Source organism: Notolepis coatsorum (assembly GCF_963971535.1).
Source record: "Notolepis coatsorum genome assembly, chromosome: 13".
Taxonomy (NCBI): domain Eukaryota; kingdom Metazoa; phylum Chordata; class Actinopteri; order Aulopiformes; family Paralepididae; genus Notolepis; species Notolepis coatsorum.
The window spans coordinates 54,867,563-54,889,227 of NC_140177.1; the positions used below are offsets into that span (position 1 = coordinate 54,867,563).

Consider the following 21,665-nt stretch of genomic DNA (forward strand, 5'->3'; position numbering starts at 1 on the left):
AAAATGAATTGGCCATAATTTACTGAGCAAACTAATGCTTACTGCTGTAACCTACTAATAACACTTAAGTAAATCTGAAGATTATTATATTAGCAGATGCCTTGGAGGATAAGTCGTGGACAACTGTAGCGTGTGCTTGTTTATACATAGCCCCTTTCATGACTGTGATGCTTGAATACAGGGGCAGCCAGGGCTTGCATCACAGTCACGAAAGGGGCTAGTTTATACAGAGCTGGTGGTATGACTTGCTGGCTGAAATACGGACGAGAGGGAACTAGGTAGCGGGGCTATATTACTGTATGTGCGTACAGAAAGAAAACTCTCTAGCACGGCTGTAGCTGTGGAAGAAAGTCATCAATGAGATTATTTCACTGTTTCCCCCACCCCTGTCTATAGTATCGTGATAATTCTTGAGTAGTTCGACCTTCTGCAGCTGCGTCTACCATTCCCCTCTCCCTCCCCCTGTTACCCACCCAGCCCCCGGGGGTCTCATTCACACCCATACATACCAGGACAGGGAAGGGGGGGAGGGGGGGGGGGGGGGAATTAGAAAATAGGAATAAAATAATAATAAAAGATAAGGAAGTGCAGTTAGAGGTGTAAAGCTCTATCCTTTCTAAGTCTCTTCATTGATAGTCAGGGTATCGATCAGGGGCGGATTTAGGATTGTAGGAGATCCGGGGCTTAGCCCAGATGGGCCCCCCTTTTTTTTTTTTTTTTGATTTTTTTTTTAGATTTTTTTTTTTTTTTTTTTTTGGCAGGCAAGGGGTGGTTTGGAGGGGGTCACTTTTGCACGACCCCCTCCACGACATTTTTTTTTTTTAATTTAATGAACCTGTACGTGCAATTTCCTGCAATATAGAGCCTTCAATCTTGACCAATAAAGCTGCTCTTTTCACTATAAAACTCAGTTAACCATAACGTAGTTATGGTTAGATTTATATATTGGGGGGGGATATATCATATTTTTCATATAATCAAAAAGTGGTGGAGCAAGATCATACCTTTGCTCCCCAAGTTCAATAGTGGGAGAGCAGAGATGCTCCGAATGCTCTTATGGCCAGGCGTCTATGATTCACTGATACAAAGTAAAATAGTGCAGTGCAATAAAATAGTTAGTAAAATAGAATAAAATAATGCAATAGTGCATTGCAATAAAATAGTTATCATCGTATTTTTTCGGGAGGCCGGTAAGGAGTGCATTACAGTAGTCGAGTTGGCTTGAGATAAAGGCATGGATCTGGTTTTCAGCGTCCTTTTGATTTATAAATGGCCGTACTTTAGCTATGTTTCTAAGGTGGAAGAATTAAGTTTTTGTCAACTTGTTGATTGTGATTTAAAGCTTGGGTCTGAGTCTACCATAACACCAAGACTTAACTCACTCAAATACAGTTAGCAGCTGGATAGACCACAGATGGAAATTAGCTTCTGCTAAATCTGGTGCAAACATATTTTCATGTAACAATGATGAATTGTAAAAAAAAAAAAAAAAAAAAAAAAAAAAAAAAATTAAATAGATTCGGGGCTTTTCAGAATACATCCGGGGCTTGATCCCAGGTAGCCACCCCCTAGCTCCGCCCCTGGTATCGATGTGTTGCAGAAATGGTTGCCAGGTCACATGGAATGTTTCAAGGGAGCCCTTTAGGGAGAATCTGATTCGCTCAAGCTTAACGCAATGTAGTATCTCATGTATCCATCTGTTGTGAGTGGGTGGGGAAGGGTGTATCCATTTAAAGAGAATAAGTCTCCTAGCGAGGAGGGTAGTGAACGCCACAACTCGTTTTGCAGCCCTAGATGCGATCGAAGGGGTATTCGGGATACTGAAAAAGGCAGTGAGTGGATCAGGGTCTAACGTCACACCCAAGACCCTACTCAGTGTATCAAATATTGCAGTCCAAAACTCTGTGAGTTTGGGGCACGTCCAAAACATGTGCATATAATCGGCTGGAGATTGTTTACATCTATTACACGCATCCGTTCTATCCGGGTATATCTTTGCTAACCTCGCATTGGTGTAGTGAACCCTATGCAGGATCCTACACTGCAGCAAACTGTGTCTTGCACATATAGAGGAAGTGTGTACAAGGTCTAATATATGATCCCATTGTTCATCTGTAATGATAATTCCCAGATCTTCGTCCCATTTGGCTTTTAGGGAGTCTAAGCAAGTTGGGTTCATCCAAAATATTTTATCATAAAATTGAGACGAGCCCTTTCCGCCCGGTACCGAGCGATAGGAGAGGGTCAGTCCTAGAGTCTGGAGGACGGCCAGGGAATTGTGGGAATTGGTTCTGAACAAAATGTCTGATCTGAAAAAAACGGAAAAGGTGGGAATTTGGGAGACCACATTTTTTTGATAGTTTTGCAAACGACGATAAAACACCTCCGGTGTAGAGGTCATTAATGGTTAGCAAACCTTTGTTCGCCCAGCTTCTGAATACAGGATCAGAACAGGACGGTAAGAATAGGTTATTACGAGAGATTGGAGCTAGCCCAGACGGAGCGTGTAGGCCAAATTGTTTCCTAAACTGATTCCAGATTTTCAAAGTATCCGTCACAATTTGGTTCCGAGCCACCTGTTTAATAGGGATCGAAATGGGTAGTTGGGATGTTGCCACAGACCAGAGTGAGTACTTTGAAGAGGAGACTTCCATCCGAGCCCATTGGGGTTGGTCTTCTTCCTCCCTCCCAGTCCTCCAGTAAAGGAGTTTGTTTATATTACATGCCCAGTAGTAATAGCGAAGATTGGGCAAAGCCAAACCCCCTTCCGATTTGGGAAGTTGCATGATCGTCCTCTTAATACGTGCTCTTTTGTTACCCCACAGGAATGAACCTATAAGTTTATCAATTGAAGTGAAAAAGGCTTTATTAATAAATATTGGTATATGCTGAAAAGTGTATAGAAATCGGGGTAAGACCACCATCTTTATCAGGTTAACCCTTCCCAGAAGCGAGAGGGGGAGAGAGGACCATCTCGTCAGATCTAGCTTAAAGCGATCCAGCAGAGGACGGAAATTTTTTGCGAAGAGCTCTGTCGGTGATTTGGCCATAAAAATCCCTAGATATGTGAATCCTTCCGTGGCCCTTTTAAAGGGGAAAAGCGATTAAGGAAGCCGTTCCACAGATAAATTAACAGGTAAATATTCACTTTTCTGGAGATTAAGTTTGTATCCAGAGAGCTGCCTATGTTGTTCTAGAATATCCAGGATAACAGGGACGATGACGGATTGGAGACATAAAGTAGGAGATCGTCGGCATACAATGAGAGTTTATGAACCAGGCCGAACCTCTCAATCCCCTCAAATCTGTCCTCACTGCGAAGCCATATGGCTAAAGGTTCTGCGGCGAGCACGTAGAGCAAGGGAGAAAGCAGGCATCCTTGACGAGTGCCGCGATAAAGCGCAAACTGGCCCGACTTGGTACCATTCACATTAACCGAGGCTACCGGGGACGAGTATAGGAGTTTTATCCATGAAATAAATCCCGGTCCCAAACCAAATTTCTCAAGTGTATGGAACAGGTACCTCCATTCCACTCTGTCAAACGCTTTCTCAGCATCCAGGGAAAGTACCATTTCCGGCGCGCCAGTCGTGGTTGTGAAAAGGATATTTAACAGCCTCCTGGTGTTAAAGAAGGATTGTCTATCTATGATGAAACCCGTCTGATCCGGGTCTATCAGGAACGGGACCACCTTCTGAAGACGGCATGAGAGGACCTTAGCCAATATTTTACAATCCACATTAAGGAGGGACATTGGTCTGTAACTGCTACAAAGGAGAGGGTCTTTACCTTTTTTGAGCAGCAGGGACAGTGACGCCTCTGATAGCGTGGGTGGCATTTGGCCCTTTAGAAGGGAGTCATTATATACTCTCAGTAGAAAAGGAGCAACCAAGGTTTTATAAAATTCTGTAGTATAGCCATCTGGCCCGGGTGATTTGCCACTTTGTAAAGATTTGATTGCCTCAGTCACTTCAGAGATGGTTATAGGCGTGCCTAACTCTTCAGCTTCCGCTTTATTCGCCTGAGGGTACTTGAGAGACTTGAGGGGGTTTGGGCGATCCCAGTCCTGCTGGGAGGACTCCGACGTGTAAAGTTTGGAATAGTAGTCAGAGAAAATTTCAGAAATTTCCGTAGGGTCTGTTGTAATGACACCTAATTGGGATTTTATCCTGGGAATCAGTCTAGAGGCACTCACCACTCGTGCTTGGTACGCAAGTAATTTTCCGGCCTTATCCCCCTGCTCGAAAAAACGTTGCTTGGTGTGCAGGAGTAGCCTCTCGATCTTACTAGTTGAGAGCAAATCATATTGTGATTGGAGCTGGAGTCGTTTCTTGTATAGAGCAGGAGTTGGTTTAGATGAATACTGGATGTCCAATCGTTTAATCTCATTTGATATACCCGTTAATTTGGATTGTTCCTGCTTCCCAAAATGAGAGGTAAAGGAGATGGCCTTTCCACGGAGATATGCCTTAAAGGCCTCCCAGAGCATGTCACTGCTAACTTCAGGTGTGTCGTTTATCTCAAAGAAGATTTTTATTTGTGCATGAATAAAATCCTTAAATTCAGGTTCAGATAATAAGTGGGAATTGAATCTCCAGAATTTTGAGGGTGTTCTACCCTGGGGGAAGTTAATTTCAACGGATGTCGGGGCATGATCGGAAATGACTATACTATGGTACTTAGTAGAGACTACATTATGTAGTAGTTTTTCATCTAGTAAAAAGAAGTCTATCCTCGAATACGTGTGGTGGACATGGGAGAAGAAGGAGAAAAGTTTATCGGTAGGAAATTTTGCTCTCCAAGGGTCTATAAGCCCAAGCTGTTCCATATGAAATTTTAGGATGCTCGCCACTTTGGGGATGGTTGGACCTGGTTAAAGTCTCCTCCGATAATTATGTGATGATCATTAAGGTTAGGTATCGAGGAAAATAAATCAGATACAAATTTATCACTGTCCCAATTTGGTGCATATATTGAGGTCAAAACCACCGGAATGTTCTGCAGTCTGCCCGACACAATAACATATCGTCCGTCAAGATCAGTTAAAATGGTGGCAGGCTCGAAGGGTACATCCCTATGTATAATAATTGCAGCTCCCCTGGCTTTTGCTGAGAATTTAGAATGAAAAACGTGTCCCATCCATGCTCTCTTAATGCGGGGGATATCCGAGGTGCAGATGTGTGTCTCTTGTAAAAAACAAAGGTCACCCTTGAGGTGCTGTAGATGGTTAAGTACCTTGTTAGCCTTGATAGAGTTATTCATCCCTTTGACATTCCATGAGACGAAACGGATGTTCCTGCCCGTCACTGCCATGTTCTGTTAAGTATATACATACCTGAGTTGAAAAGATAAAACATTGGAAGAGAGGAGAAAGGTAGAGGGGGATAGAGAAAAGGGGGGGGGGGGGTTGACGCACACACATACACCCACACAACCATACACAAACATACTCACCCGGGGGTACATCCCTTGGTCCCTAAGGGAACAGCAACAGCCTCTGTACCTCTCTGGATACATTCCTTCCGGTGGAGACTTCATCCTCACTCCCCTTTTCCCCCTCTCTCCCGTCAATTTCGAACAGCTTCCAATATGGTTATGGATAAACTTTAAAATTTGTGTTAAAAGAACATTCGAACAACCAAAGAAATAAGAAATAAAAACCAAAACAAAAAAAGGGATGCTTAAATTCAAAAATTAAAGATTGGGATAGAAATGAAAGATATTTGCAACACAACTCGGGGCTCATCCATTAGAGCATAGACATAAAAGCGCTACCAATGACTACCAATAAGGAGTGCGACCCATAGAAAGTTGAGAGTGAACAAGTAAACCGAGGCGTTCCAGTGTGTGTAGGTCAACCTATAATTCAGTGGACCTGGGCAAAGCCCGCCTCCAGCCTATAACAGCTTGGGGAGAGTGTATTTAGCCCCTGCTACCAAGCCCACTAGGGATATAAAGATTGCAAAACCAAAACAGAGTTGAAACAGAGGTGCCACTCTCTTCTATTCTTTTTCCCCCCTTTCTCCTTCTGCCTATTTAAAAAAAAATTATATACATACATTTAAAGAGTAACATAGTAATAAACATGAGGTATATGCAGTTACAGGGGTTACACGATGCAGGGACCTCACAATGTACATAAAATATGTATAGAGAGGTAATGTGGTTAGTTACATTCGGCAGTGTTAGAGACCTGTACCTTAAGACAGTAAAAAGAAGCGTGTGCAAATTGAATTGGTTCAGTCAGTACCTTGAGTGCTTCCTGAAACATGCATACAAAACCCCCACTACCCAATAGATACTATCCAGTTTGTTTGTATTGAGACCCTCAAATATTAAGAGGAGCATGTGCACCCTGAATATGCTCACCCTGCATAGAGAGTCATATGTATATAAATCCATACAAAATAAAAGACAAATTAAGTTAAAAAAAAAAAAAAAAAAAAAAAGCAAAAACAAAAAATACAAAATAAGGAGCCGAAGAAAACGGCATGTAATCATTCACAAGGTCATGGCTATAGCAACCTGGTTGGCATAGGGTTCCTTTTGAAGGAGTCACTCCGATTGAAATAACAATATTCCCCTTCTGAGGCATAGGTGGCCAATCTATAGTGACTGGGCACTATAATATAACCAAGGTCCACAAGTTCAGCGGAACACTCAATATGTCGTAATCATGTCTATTGCTGTTGGTGTTGGTTTCAGCTGGCCCCGAGGTGTCCGTTAGACCTAGGTAAATGGCCTAGTAAATTCAGGCCCAGTCTCTGCGCATTGAGTACTCCTAAAGCATACAAATAGAACCTTTATTTTCCTGTCAAACCGGTCCATTCTATTTATCTAGCAGCCTCTAAACAGAGGGAATGTCTACAGTTTGAATGAGAGAGAGACACATGTAAAATAAGGGCTATTAAATAATAATAAAAAAAACAAAAAGGAGTTAGAAATACAGGCAAATATAATCCGCATCGGCTATTTGGGAAGCATAAAGTTCAGTTTCAGAAGCCAGTCCGCTTAATGTCAATAGCATCTCCCCATGAGGTCTAGGTGTCAGGTCTAACGCAGTCGACCAGTTTAGCCCAACCAATGTCTATAAATTCAGTCTCGCATTCTACATTCATTGTTCATTGCTCCCGGCGTCAGGTTAGCTTACCACTGGGTACTCGTTGGGTAGCCGTCCACGCTAGGCTAGCTTGGCCTTGAGGTACGCTTCGGCATCTCCAACAGACATGAAGCGTAGTCTGTCCCCGCTCTCTTCCGTAATCATCAGTTTAGCCGGGTAGTGAAGACTAGGCTTCAGCCCCCGCTGGTAAAGTAGTGCCATCACATTGCGGTACGGTGCTCGCTGTTCCAACACAGCCGGGGTATAATCCTCGTAGAAAGCAATTTGTTGACCGTCGTACTGCATCTCCGCTCTTCTCTTTCTGGCCTCCCGGATCACCCGTTCTTTGGTTTGATAGTTATGGAACCTGATGATAACAGGCCTAGGCTTTTCACCCTGCTTCGGTTTAGCTGCCAGAGACCTGTGTGCGCGGTCCAATTCTGGAGGGTTAGGGAGGGTCTCTGCCCCAAGAATTTGGGATAAAAGGGTGGCGAAGAAGGATGTTGGTCTCGGGCCCTCAATCTGTTCTGGTAGTCCAATGATCCGAAGGTTGTTACGTCGCCCTCGAGCCTCGAGGTCCTCCGCCTTAGCCTTTAGCATAGCATGGCTAGCCCTCGGATCCGCACATGTAGCCTCTAGCGACGCAATTCTTTCGCTTACAGATTCCGCATTCTCCTCCAGGGACTTGACCCGCCGTCCGTTGTCGGCCACGTCCGTTTTCATTTGGTCAAGTTTATTTTCCAGAGTGGTAATGGGTTTTCTGAACTCGTGGTCATAGCCTATTTGTGGCTTTCAAGTAGGGTGGCCAGCCAGGCCTTGCTAAAAGCGTTTCTGAACATCGTCCCGTTTTGGTCTTGGAGTCTTGGATGTCATCTTTGCGAAGATAAATACTTAGTTAGCTATATCGATACTAGCATATAAACAAGAATTGTGAGGGTTTGGAGTCTTAAAACGTAGAATTTAAAAACACATGAGGGAGAGAGGGAAAAACGCATCCTACTCCCTGCTCACCATACCGGAAGTCCATCATAGGGCTTTAATTCTATCTATATATTGTATTAAAAGAAAATGCACACCCGAGCCACTAGAGGTCGGCAAAGAATCGTCCACATGTGGGCCCTTGGATGTTAAGAGGTCAATGTTTTTAAATATTTTTTTGTAGCCAAGAGTAAAGACCATAACCATATCAAAAACAGTAGTCAGAGTGTATATTTTTTTTACCAATGTTTTATATGTTTTATCGGAAATAAAAATGTATCTGAAAATGCTATTTATCGTAAAAAACGCAAGAAATGACTAAATCCAGATTCAACCCTGCCAAAGAGGAGCATTTCCCCTATCCATAGATGTATGATTTGGCCATAATAAGGTCAAGGTCAAGTTCAAGGTCAAATATGAATTTATAATTAAAGTCGATTATCATTAATTACTGTATCTATAAATCCTTCTGTTTAATCATCTTCCCGCGGTTCATTTGCTTAGATTTTTTGTACACATGATCTCAATAAGGTGGTGAATGAGCTCAGTAAGCATTTTCTCGTGCCCAACAGATTTAACATGATCAAAGATGCAGAAATCATAAATCATAATGAATCATAATTAATTCATTCAATATTAATAAATATTCAACAATATTTCTGACACTGGAAATACATACCCCCAGGTCCCTAGATGTTCCTAGATACCAAGAACATGCAAATTGACCTTGCAGAAGTGGAGCAATCTTCCATTTACTTAGGCATGTACCTTTAGGCGAAAACGGTCTACAGATTAACAGGTTAAACCCTAACCCGTGTATTTTGTTATTCCCTTGTCACCCAGCCTATGGTGATTCCTTTTTTCTCTTGTATTAATCTTTTGTTTCGCACACAGGGACATTGAGGACAGGAAGATACCCTGGGGTCTACATTTTTGCATCACGTAGGTGACCTGATGTTAAAGACACCAACCTTAGAAGTGAGCACCGCCACCTGTACTTTTGGGCGTCCGCGCCTGTAAGGGGGGGTGGGTTTTCATTTCCTTTTGATATTTCATTTGGTGCCACTAGGTAGTCGTCCTTGCTCTCTGTGTTGCTGAGTTTTTGTGTTTATAAAAATAAATACTATTTAGCAAATTGTTTCATGGTTTTGTGTCACTGCACCCTCACCTACCCTGTCTGTGGGCTTGTGTTGCGTCTCCTTACTGGGGTACGTTACAAAGTTACATTTAATTTAAAACTAACTTAAAATCATGGTTGAGAGATGGTCAAGTGTGCGACCATTTTAACTGAGGGGTTGTGATGTATTGTAATGTATTTTAATGTATTTATTTGTATGTATTTTAGTGTATTGTAACCTATACTGATTACTACTGTGTTTTAATTATTGTACTATGTCTTAATTATTGTAGTGCTCATGTCACCTGCCCCAGAGACTACAGTTGAAAATTAGCCAACCTGGCTAAACTGGCATATTTACAGTCAAATGTTCCTTAATATGCACTGTCTCTGTATTTTAAACCAATAAATACAAATACAAATACAAATGTGTGGGGATGTGCCAAAATAATGCAGATCGCTCCCGGCAAGTCTGTAGAGCGGGAATCAAAGTAAAAAGATCAAACGATCCAAAAACGTAATATGTCGTTTCTGGCACTCAACGCTTGTCGAGCAAAAGCGTAATATGTCAGGCCGGTCAGGTGGCGTAGCGGAGATTGCGTTCGTCACCAACCCCGGAGACGCTGGATTCGCCTGTTAGAATCCAGCTCACAGCTCCGGGGTTGTCACCAGCTTGGCTGGCCGTTCACACTAATACAATTGGCAGTATTAGAGGGTGGGAGAAGCTGGCGGGGTAGGTCCGGGTCGTTGTAAACAGCGACTCCGACAGTTCGGTCGGGGCGCCTGCTAAGCGCGGATAGGATCTAAGGGCGGTAGTGTGATCCTTCCACACGTTACACGCTCTCAGTGAGAGTCCGCGCTGCCAGGTGAAAAGAAGCGGTTGATTGGCTAGACGTGTGTCGGAGGAAGCACGTGATAGCCTCCACTCTCCCAGACCGACTGTGGGGGGTAAGTGCGCAGCGACCAGGAAGGGGATTGGGAATTGGCATAACGACTAACATTGGGATGGGAGAAAATCGGAGGAAAAAGGAGGGGGGAAAAAGATCAATAAAAAAAAAATAAAAAAAGCGTAATATGTCGTTTTTGGCACTGAATCTGTTAATTGTCTCCTTAACTCATTGCGCGCCAAAAATGAGATATCTCGTTTCTGAGAGCCAACGCTTGAGCGCCAAATTTTTTTTATCTCGTTTCTGACAAAGGTAACATCTATTTTACGTCTATTTTATCGAACCCCATCATAAAACATGCTTTTGTAATGATCGCAGCGTCGGATAACCGAGACTGAAGACTAGAGAACATATTACACAACAATGGCAGAGGATTTATCAATATTTTGGATTTAAAGACAATAGCAGTTCAACTGGAGAGGAGCTCAGATGATCAGTCCGGAAAAGTATGTATTGTATTCCCCTTTCGATCAGCTGTGAGAGAATGTCCGCTGGAGATAGTTGGCGTGTGTGTTGGTGACACACCAACTTGGTGTGTGTCTGTGTGTGTGTCTTTCCATTGGTTAACATTATTGGGCGAACAAGAAAACGAAAGAAAACTAAAATTGTAATGACCCTGCTGTGTTACAAACATGATACATTCATGATTTGGTTTTAGGGACACCCGACACCTGTAGTAAGAGGAGGGGAGAAACAGCCTGCAGTGCAGAGGGTCAGTGCGCGTTGTTAATGAGTTCTGTCCGCTTGTCATCGTGCGTGCGTTTTCAAGCTTCAATGTTTTATTCATCATCTAAATTTGGCAATACAAGCTTAATATTCAAGGTTAAACCATCAATGTAAGCCAGTGTAAAGTAAAGTAAAGATATTGAGCATAGATTTGTAAAATGTGCAACCCTAGTTTCACCTAGTGGTATGAGACGTATTCTTCGTATGGCTGCACGTACCGCACTGTGACACACGTACTGTAAATTCGCACAACGAATACACGTACAGTTACACCCCTACTTCCCAGGGCCCCCATTTAGCAATGCTGCGTATGCATAGATATGTGCGTAAACCATGCGTACGATCATTTCTAAGTAAAGTGTGGGATTTATTAACATGAACGTGTGCTTGAGATTGTGCATATAAACGCACAGCTCAGACCGCGCGTACATGTCACCAAGCGGTAGAATATGAAGACTGCAACATGAGACGGACTTTCATGCATTAGTTTCAACACTGACGTGTTCTGTATGACCCGTAATTCATTATAGTTCATTGTAAAATAGCGACAGTAGTGTAATTATTGTCAAACCCTATAAATAGCATTTGGAATAGGTCTTTCTTTCCGAATTAATGAAGCATGGTTTATCTATATAGCGTTATCGGAATACTACGGGGTGCGCTGACTGCGCTCTGCAGGGAGCTGTTTTAAGAGATAGGGCAGTCTATTTGCAGAGAGAACATAATATTAACTAGAGTACGCTACCCTCTGGGTCTCATTCTCCAATGGACTTACGACAAAAAGGGCTTTCTCTTAGGGCCATTTGAGACCTTTTCAGGCAAGAAATGAATATAGACAATATATTATAATATAATATTAATTATATATGTTTTATTGGGACGGTTGGTGAATCCCAAAATCGGCCTGAAAAGGTCTCAAATGGCCCTAAGAGAAAGCCCTTTTTGTCATAAGTCCTTGGAGAATGAGAATTTCTCCTTGATTTGTACCGCAATTTGGGACCCAAATTGGAGCGTGGAACAAAAAACGCACAAATGCCATCCCCATGCACATTCAAGTCCTCTCCACCCTCGGGTCTTTGGCCACTGGCACGGTCCATCATGATATATTGGAGATGGATTGAGCAATAGACTGTTACTGTACCACCCATGCAGCTGTCAAAGCTCCATCACAAATTCAGTTATGTGAATAGAAAGGGATATTCCACTCAGTCAATGTTGCAATGAGCATTTGGCTGATACATGTCGTTGCTGGTGACCGGGAGGAAGGCACGCATTGTATTGAATTAAATTGTAATGTTATTACTGGGGTATCTGTAATTAAAATATCACTTAAATGCAGGTGATCGGGGTTATCCACTGAAGCCATAGTTATATTATTGTATAGCTTACGCTCTGCTCTCTTGGAACTATCCCTTTATCCAATCTAATAATGAATAATTTTTCTCCACATGCACACACCCATCCGCCTGGCCACACCCACATCCGCTCCTCTACATAAGCGGGGTCGTGGCCACACCAACAGCTCCTTCCCTATTTTCACCACCGTAAAGTGCCTGTATACACCACTTTAGTTTAGTGCCGAAATAGTTATTGGAAAGGAGCTACGTTATTGGAGAAAAGGAGCTGCGTTGACATTATATCTTTGTTTTCTCTCTCACTATTTTTCGAGGAAATACAGCGATAATGTCTTCGCCACCGGAGTGTCTAGAAGATGATGATCATTCTGACCTCCTCCGGCTCTGCAGCTGGACACTATGCTTGGGAGGCGGTCGGCTGTGTGGGGGCTGACGGCCTCTCTGGGCGGGTGATGTTTTTTGCGACGCGGGCGCCAGGTGTGTCAGTTGTGGGGGGTCAACTGCACAGCTTACGAAGGTCGGCTCCAGGCTAGGATCCTTTTCTTATGTCTTCTCTCTACCTAAGAACAGCGTTGTTTTTATGTGAGTAAAAATTAACTGGGTTTTTGTGGTATGATGAGAAGTTGTGTGTGTTCATGTAACGCAGTGGTTCCCAACCTTTTTTGAGTACTGTACCCCCAAAGCATTTCAAGCCAACCTAAAGTACCCCCTACTACGCAATCAATCGTGGTGATCCCCAGGATATATAATTAATAGTCTATATATTGTGGCAGACCGGCTGTGTGTGTGTGTGTGTGAGTGAGTGAGTGGATGACCTGGATAAAGTCACATGGTCACACAGGTTGGCAGTTTATTGAAGTAAAGTTTTAGTTCTGCGGTCTGACATCATCACCTCATTCCCATTGTAACATTAAGTTAACAAAGCACTGAAGACTCAAAACTAAGATAATATAAGATAAGATGAGATGAGATACGATGCGATACGATACAATCAGATGAAATATTCCTTTATTGATCCTCTTGGGTAAATGTGGGTGTCATAGCAGCATGGGGGAGGGGAGGTATAGGTATGGGCAGGGTAATAGCAGAAAGACATAAATATACGGCTTAGACAACGTGGCTGAGCCCACAACTGGCTGGGTGTTACCCTACAATGCTGTGCATAGTGGCATATGATCGAGGGCTGAGTCCCTCTCTTAGCTTGTTATTCTTTACTTGAGGGTAATGATGAAAATAACAAGTGGCAAGTTTTTTTTTCACACATTAGCAGAGCTGTGGGAAACCTGTTTTCAAACAAGGTTTTCGGCTGTGGCTGGCGTGCATGATGTAAAGCTTTTACTCTACACATTTGGTGTCGTATCAGGGGTGAGGTGGTGAGGGGTGGGTGAAATTATTCCCCGGTTTGCCCCTGCCCCCCCCCTCCCCTCAAATATGATTTTGTTTACAAAATGTGTGTTGATTCACTATATTTTTGGGGATACGGTGTAAATCCCTCAGCTTCTGCTGGGGTTGTGCTCTTGCTTAGAGAGAGGCAATTTCTCTGAAAATTGGTTGGTCGCTGTTATGTAGACTTAGCAAGGCCTGTGACCCGCACTTGATCGAGGACTTATGTCTTCTCTCATCATAAAAAACGGCGTTCCTCTTGCAGTAGTGAGAGTGAACTTTTGCCCTTTTTTATTGCGATAGAGGGTTGTGTGTAGCCTATCGTGTTCACGTTTAAGTAAACGTGGCATTGAATCCACAACTGGGTTAGGTGTTGGCCTACAGAAGTTACATGTGTAGCTCTTGTACCAAGGCCCTTGGCCCCTCTCTTGGTCTGTGTTTTTCTTACTTTAGGGTAAAGGTGTAAACAATTCAGGTGGCAAGTTCGCACATGAGCCTGAAGCCATGTATAAAACCAGTTTTTGCACAGACAAGGTTATCGTCTGTGGCTGGCGTGCAGAATGTGAAGCTATTACCCTAACAGGTATAATGCGCTTTCATGTAGCACGCTATGACTGGTGTCATGGCTCTGCTTTGTCGTTGCATCGTATCAGGGGTGAGGGGTCATAAGAGGGTGGGCTGATAAATCCTTCCCCCCTCTTTACTGATTGGCCGGGAGGTGGGACCTCCTGCCTGTCAGTTTTCCCTGTCGGCTGAGGGGCAGCGCGTCACAGAGAGGGGGAAGGGGGGGTTCCCTGGTTCCACTACATGTTAGGATGGGTGGGTTACGGGATTTCCCCCCGGCCATGGGATACGTCACTGGGCACGTTTCCTATTGGCCAGGAGACATCCGTGAGGTTACAGGCTCTGTGCTGCAGACCGCTGTCTTTGTCAAAGTTGGATGATGCGATGCATTCGAAAACTGTTCGTTTTCTGCTCTGCTCTCTATTACAGTGTGTATTGGGCCGTTGGTCACTTGGCCCAATTATTATTGCATGTATCTTTTTCAATTGTACTCACGTAGAGGTCTCTCTGGGGGAACTTCTGTCTTCCCCTCTTATGTGAGGAGCAGAATTGACGGGTTGCCCTCAGTCGCGTCATATAAGGCCCTGTGTCGGTGTCTTATTGACCGGCTTCCTGCTGCTCGTCCCAGACAGCATGGAGGGAACGTTATCTGGTGTTTCTTATTAGAATTCACCATTGATGTGTTTCGGGTTCTTGACGTGCATATAGCGTCCACGTGTGGAACCACGTTATGGGCCGGCGCGCCTTGGTTGTCCAATTCATAGAAACGGCGTTTTTTATGCAGGCGACTAGGAAGGAGATTTTTTAACTCTAACGAGCGCCAGTGCACTAGGTTAGACTCGATGTCTCACGCCCATGAGGTGGGCCGCCAGGAGCAGCGCATTCACGTTCTGTCCATTTTGGTGGCGCCCTCTGTGATGTTTTAGATCGACACGCGTACCTACCCCCCTCTTAGGACTCGGGATGGCCGCGTGACTAGGTTCCGGATCCGTGGTTCTGGTCACACCGGACCAGGTCAGTTAACCCGTTGTCCACCGGGGCGCAGATCTGCTGTTCTGGTACCCCGAAGGACTTTGTGCTTTTCCGGGGGGAAAATGCCGGGTCGGTCCGGGCTTCGTGGGGATTGATGTCGTGGATGTGTGTGTCATATGTATGCCACTACGACTTGCCCATAACAGTGACGTGCTTGGTCCATACTGTGTTGTGCTTTGCGCTGTGTTAGGGGGCCTGGTCCTTCTCCATTTGTTTCACTCCTCCCTCCCCCTGCTGGGCAGGGATGGGAGGGGGCTGTCGAGGTGGTTGCTGTCAACCCCTCTAGGCGTCCCTGTGTAGGTCCCGGTCCGCCAGGCCCAGGTCCGGACTCGTTCTCGTCGACCTGTTGGCCTGGGTTAACCCTTTGAAAACTGAAACACTTGTACTGCTTGTATAGCCTGTGTATACGCGCAGTTATGTTTCTAAGTTTTCTTGGTGGGTTAAGGGAACAACCGCCTCCTGTTAAACTAAACATAGGGAGGTGGTTGGTTCTCCGGTGTGTTGGTAGCAGAGTCGACTCTCGGGTTGAGGCCGGGCTTGACCCCGTCTGCCCGAGAGTGCCCCTGCATCTTTCATGACGTCTGCCAATTGTGTCTGCCTCTCCTTTGAACCTCGACCCCGCTGGAGGGGTCGGGTTTGTTGAGGTCATGACATGGTGCACAGCATACCGAACACCCCTTCCGCCGGGTACTGTTCTTACAGTAGACCCCTTAGGCGCCTGTCTAGTCCGCAGTGCTCCAGGCACAGGTCGAGTTCTGGCCTGTTGCCTGGATTGAGGGATCAACCCCCTTTGGGAATACCAGGTGCAGTAAGCTAGAGTGCTTCAGGGCGGCGTGCCAAAGGGGGGAAGGGCCTACTCTTGATTTAGGCCCTGTCCGATACGCTGGCGATGTGGGGGCTGGTGTCATCAGTGACCGTCTGGTGGGGTCCCGATGCTACGGCATCGTTGACCTCACCGGGCCCCCTTTTTCGGGGGGTCCTGGCCCTCAGGTTGTTCCTGGGGCTGGGTCCTCCTCCGCGCTCCGCTGCTACGGCCTTGCCACAGGGTTGGTTTCTTGACCTTTGACCCCGTGATGTTGGGGGCTGTGACGGGGGTGTTTTGCTTCCCGTCCGTTCCCTGGTGGCATGTGGGATGCGTGCCTGAGTGGTCGCGGGTCCTTCTGTGTGAAGGTAAGTCCCACGATCTGCTCACCCTGTGCATTTGAGGTGCTAAACCCTCTTCGCACATCGGGGGCTCGGGTCCTCCCCGGTTCTGATGGTTGTGGGGGGCCTCAGTGGGTACATCTGTCGAGCATTCCGCTCTGCTCAGCTCCTGTGTTCCAAGAGAGCAGAGCGTAAGCTATACGATAATATAACATACGGTTATTCTATAACCATAGTTATATGAGTATAGCGAGTGCTCTGCTCTGACTCACTGAGGACCCCGTAGTATTCGCCTTCGTGGTGAAAGACTTGGGAAGGAGCTGTTGGTGTGGCCACGACCCCGCTTATGTAGAGGAGCGGATGTGGGTGTGGCCAGGCGGATGGGTGTGTGCATGTGGAGAAAAATTATTCATTATTAGATTTGATAAAGGGATAGTTCCAAGAGAGCAGAGCGCTCGCTATACTCATATAACTATGGTTATAGAATAACCGTATGTTAATGACTCTGACCAACCCAACGAACGACTCAACAGGAGTGCAATTATAAAGGGCTTACGCACGAACAAGAGCCCTTTAGAGCGCAGTTGGCCTGCTTGTTTGGCACAGGGGGGCAGACGCAGAACACCCACCTCCAAACGCGATTAAATATTGTTTAAAATAAAAAGCTAAATACTATTATTTTGTGTGTTTGATTGATTGAACATTTTATTAACAGATTGCAGAATGGGTACAATACAGTACGGCTCAATACACACAATTGTTAAGGGGATGCAGACCAGAGAAAGTCTTTCGTCTTGTTTACATCAGGGTCCCCCACATGTCATGTTTCCAAATAAGATTGGTCACAACGAAATGCTTTCTAGCTTCAATTTGTTGGTTAGAATAGATGACCTCTGTTGAAACTTCACTAAGAGCTAGATTGATCACGAGGAGGACTTGACGTTTCAAGTCCGCTTAGTCCATTATTCTACATTCCATGTGGGTGTTTCATTACCATATATGGTTAAATAGGGGCGGTTCAGTATGCAAATGCTTACAATCATGCACGAGCATAGACGTAAGAACATTGGTATTTATCAACACGGAGTGTTCGTACGACCTGTGCACGCACGGTTGATAAATCTAGATTTGTCTGTGCGTAGAGACATTCTAAATTCCGTGCTTAGGAACGAAAATAGAACACTTTCTACACATTATTGATAAATGAGGGCCCAGGTCTATTTACATTCAGTATAGTAACTGGAAGGTACAGAGGCAGTTAATAATTGTGATACTAATGCTTTTTCATATTCCCTCGGAATCCCCCCCCCGGAACCCTTCCTATTGATGGACCTGAATCCAATTACGACTACAGAGGAAAGAACATACATACAAATCTAAATGCAGTGAGCGTATCACACAAAGGAATTAATCTGCTTATTATTCACAGGGGCCTTGTTCTCACCTTAACAATGATGGTGTGGATGTTGCTCATGTGCGTCTGCCTGGACGCGTGCTGTTCCATGGCCTTGCGCGAGGCACGCACTGTGACCAGGATGCCTGTGTAGGACACCACGATCACGCAGCACGGCAGGATGTAACAGAAGACAAAGAGGGCCATGGTGTAGGAGCGTGCCTTGGTGTGCCTGTTGGACAGTTGCCAGTTGATGCAGCAGGCAGTGCCATAAGGTTCCGGTCCATATTCCCCCCAGTGAGCCAATGGGGAGCAGGCAAACAGCAGAGCGTAGGCCCACGCGCAGCCAATGAGCAGACAGCCATGGGCAGAGTTAAACTTGTTTCCTGGGGGGTGGAGGTTAATAAGCAATTATAAGAATGGGAAGAAATACATTATTCGAATATTCGACGTTTTGTACATTCACGAGCAGCGCTTGGGTAATACAAGGTATATTAAATGAAGGGTGACACTACTGTTTGCAAGGACACATTTCAAAGGAACAGCTCAGCAATGAGAAAATTAGTGGTTCATGAATAACTAATTTCAGATAAGTTGGCTGAGCGAGCCTCCGGCCACAACATCCAAGTGAGAGCACTGTATTAGTCAATCTGTGCGAAAATGCAAATGGCGAGCTTCATTGCACCGCATTAGCCGACATCACTAGCAACTTTTATTGAGTGCAGGCTTCTGAACCTGTCCGTCATCGAAGGACGGCCAGTGTGCAATGACCCGCTGAAGGGTTATCGTTTCATTTTCTACGCATCAACAATCGACCGCTGTCATTTGAGCAGGAAGGACAATAGAAAGTCTCTTACCGTAGTGCGGATAACATACTTTGATGAAACACACCACGCTCATTAAGGTCAGGGTGGTCAGACTGCAGATGCCGAACAACACGCCACAGAAAGCATACATGTAGCACGTCGTTCTCCCATAGAGCCACCTGTGTGTAGGAGGGCGAGGAGGGGTGTGAGAGAGACGGAGGAAGGCAAGAATACTCTGTCATACAGCAGAGTGATGGAGGAGCAGAGCAACAACATGGCAACATGGTATTATGAATCAAGTATGTCAAATGTTTGTCAGACACTTCAGCTAAATCTGAAGGCGTCCCTGAACTGCCTTCAAGGCACACAAGTGTGAACAGCCTCCAGCAGGCCAGTTGAGAACCGCTGAACTAGAGACATGTTTTCTCTTTTATACCTGTTGTCGTCGTTGCTGCTGGGTGCTACAGGGGCAGTACCTGTGGTAGATACTGGAGGTTATTGCCATGGGGTAGAGTGAGAGGGTCAGCCCCATGTCGCTGATGGCCAGGTTGATGATGAAGAACTCTGCAGGCTTCAGCAGGTGTTTATTCTTGTAGGAGACGTACAGCAACATGCTGTTTCCAAACAGCGAGCAGACGCCTGCAGGACGAGAAGACAGAGACCCCCCCTAGTAAGACGAGAGGACAGACACCCCCCACTGTGAGAGTTACATAGGGAAACCGAGGCACTGATGTGAGCGAATTGGTTGTCACCAGATTTGTTTTTCAAAATGTATCCCATTACAGGTGACTGATTACCTGCTTACAATTGTAATTAGTAACGTAATTGATTGGATTACATATTACCGTATCCAGATGACTAAATACTTTACGATTACTTTACCTTAAATATAAAGAATTGTAGGGTAAAATGGACAATAAATCCATTATTTATTCCATTTCACAGAAATAATTTGAATAACGTTTATTACTATTGCGTGCAATAGTTGTTTCATTGTTTCACGTAGTGTATAATGCCGCTTGTGTCCTTAATCTCGCCATCAAAATGCCTTTTTCCACCTTCAAACATGCTTCTGAGTAATCCAACAAGTAATCCCTAGTTTTTCAAAAGCATCTGGATTTTGATTGTATTGTGATTATAGTAACCAAACGTTTGTAAATTAATTACTGTAATCCAGTTACACAGTAATCAGTAACTCCCCAAGCCTGGTTGTCCCTTTCCATTGAGTGCCATTGGGGGAAAACAACAGTACATGTCACCAGACTCAGAGCTCTGATTTAAACCAGACATCCTACATGTCCATGTTTCTCTGTTGGAAATCAAATCAGTGATCTTCAATGAGCTCAATTTGTCAGCAAGAGAGATGCAGATCAATCACAATGCTTACCTGTCCACCATAGGGATAGTGGAGGTCCAATGACTCGTTTACACTTCTATCGTGATGTTAAATGTTTTTATAGATATTTCAATATTCTAAATGATAATAATGTATAAATCCTTGCATTTTGATGTTGTGTTTAGACTCACTTGTTTATAAGATCTCACATTTCTTTTTAAGATCCCAGTTGTACTAGAGTATCATGGGTATTATTTAAGATTGGTGTCAATGTGTCTGAAAAAGAGCACTCTGCTCAAAACGTCACTAGTCCTTGATGCAGAAATAAAGAGTGAACAGGAGCCTTTTCTGTTTACGGTTTTCGACCTACCTCTATAACATTTAAAGACCTCCAAAAATAAAGACAGATCACTGCTCAACATCCCCTCCATCTCCAACTACAATAAACTGTAATATATAGATTATATTTATGATATATAAACTCTTTGCCAATATACTGTAACTGCCATAAAAAGCGTATGATGCACATACATTTGATCTGAGGAGCCATACAATATCACAGCTGCCAAGGGTCCCTTGCAGGCACGTGCACACATAGAGGCCAAGGGGTGCCTGAGCACCTGCCTTTTTGAGCCTCATCAAAAAAGTGCCCTTTTTGGATTTTTTTTTTTTTTTTTTTTTTTTTTTTTACTATTAAGCATATAGACTGCCCTTCCAACTGAAAAATGTCAGGATAGAATCAAAATATTAGGTAAAGAGAGAGAGATGCCCCATATTCCATTGCAGTTTGCACGGCCTCCTCAGCGTGCCTCTCCGCGGACCTATATATTTTATGCATAGCGTGGGTGGTGATGATGATGATGATGATGATAGAAACTGCTGTTGAATGCTGGTATTACACTCATTGAGGGACACGAAGAAGTCAAGTCCGATGGGATTTGGGAATCTCAAATACAAATCGGAATTGGAATAAAAAATGCATTTATATTAAACAATACAGAATATACAGCACTTCTTGGGGTCTGTAGGGTAAGCACTTATTCCCTCCCCCCTGAACATTTATGGAGATGTATGGGCCTTTTAAGTCAGTGATAAAAGTGTCTTTCAAGGATAAGTGAGCTCCTGCACTGATTATTATTAATATTCAATATTTGATCACCAAAACCCCTCAAAAAGCATAAAAAGGGGGCCCCCGCCCGAAAAGGGCCCTTAAAAATTGTGCTCGCGCGCTACGCGCGCTCGGTTAATATATACACACAGGTGTAGTGCCCTTTTCAGCCTTTGAGCACCTGCCCCTCTAAAGTCCTGTGCACGTCCCTGGTCCCTTGGTAGTACAGATGTAAAATCTATTTCTACTGGCTTATGTAAACACCTGTTCCAACTGCCCTGTGTTATATCCAGACTATTAGCCAGAGGTGGGACCAAGTCGTTGTTTTGCAAGTCCCAAGTAAGTCTCAAGTCTTCATACTCAAGTCCCAAGTCAAGACGGGCAATTCCCAAATCAAGTCAAGTCAACACTGGCAATTCCAAAGTCTGAAACTTTTGGTTTTGAGTCCTAAACAGGTTCTAATGCATTCTTCACATGTAATGCCATTTCAAAATGTTAAAGAGTAATAATTAGTAGATAAGAGAGAGAGGGACAGGAGCACCCCACACACACACACTCACACGCGTGCGCGGGGCAGGAGCTTCTCTCGGGGAAACACACACAGTCGGGAGCACTCGCATATCACTGTCAACCTGCTGCAAAATATCATTGCGCAGTGCGCACGTTCCCACGTGTGCG

At 44.5% G+C, this 21,665-nt stretch overlaps 1 protein-coding gene across 1 annotated transcript in view; it reads right to left on the reverse strand.

Moving 5' to 3' along the window:
* Positions 1-21,665, reverse strand: part of LOC311239361 (opsin-5-like) — a gene marked incomplete at both ends in the record, with an annotated part of 40,000 nt that overhangs the window by 1,728 nt on the left and 16,607 nt on the right. The window contains 3 exons of the mRNA XM_084327667.1: positions 17,789-18,123; positions 18,595-18,722; positions 19,020-19,182. Coding sequence (XP_084183793.1) covers positions 17,789-18,123; positions 18,595-18,722; positions 19,020-19,182 — 626 coding nt within the window. The remainder of the gene's footprint in view (positions 1-17,788; positions 18,124-18,594; positions 18,723-19,019; positions 19,183-21,665) is intronic.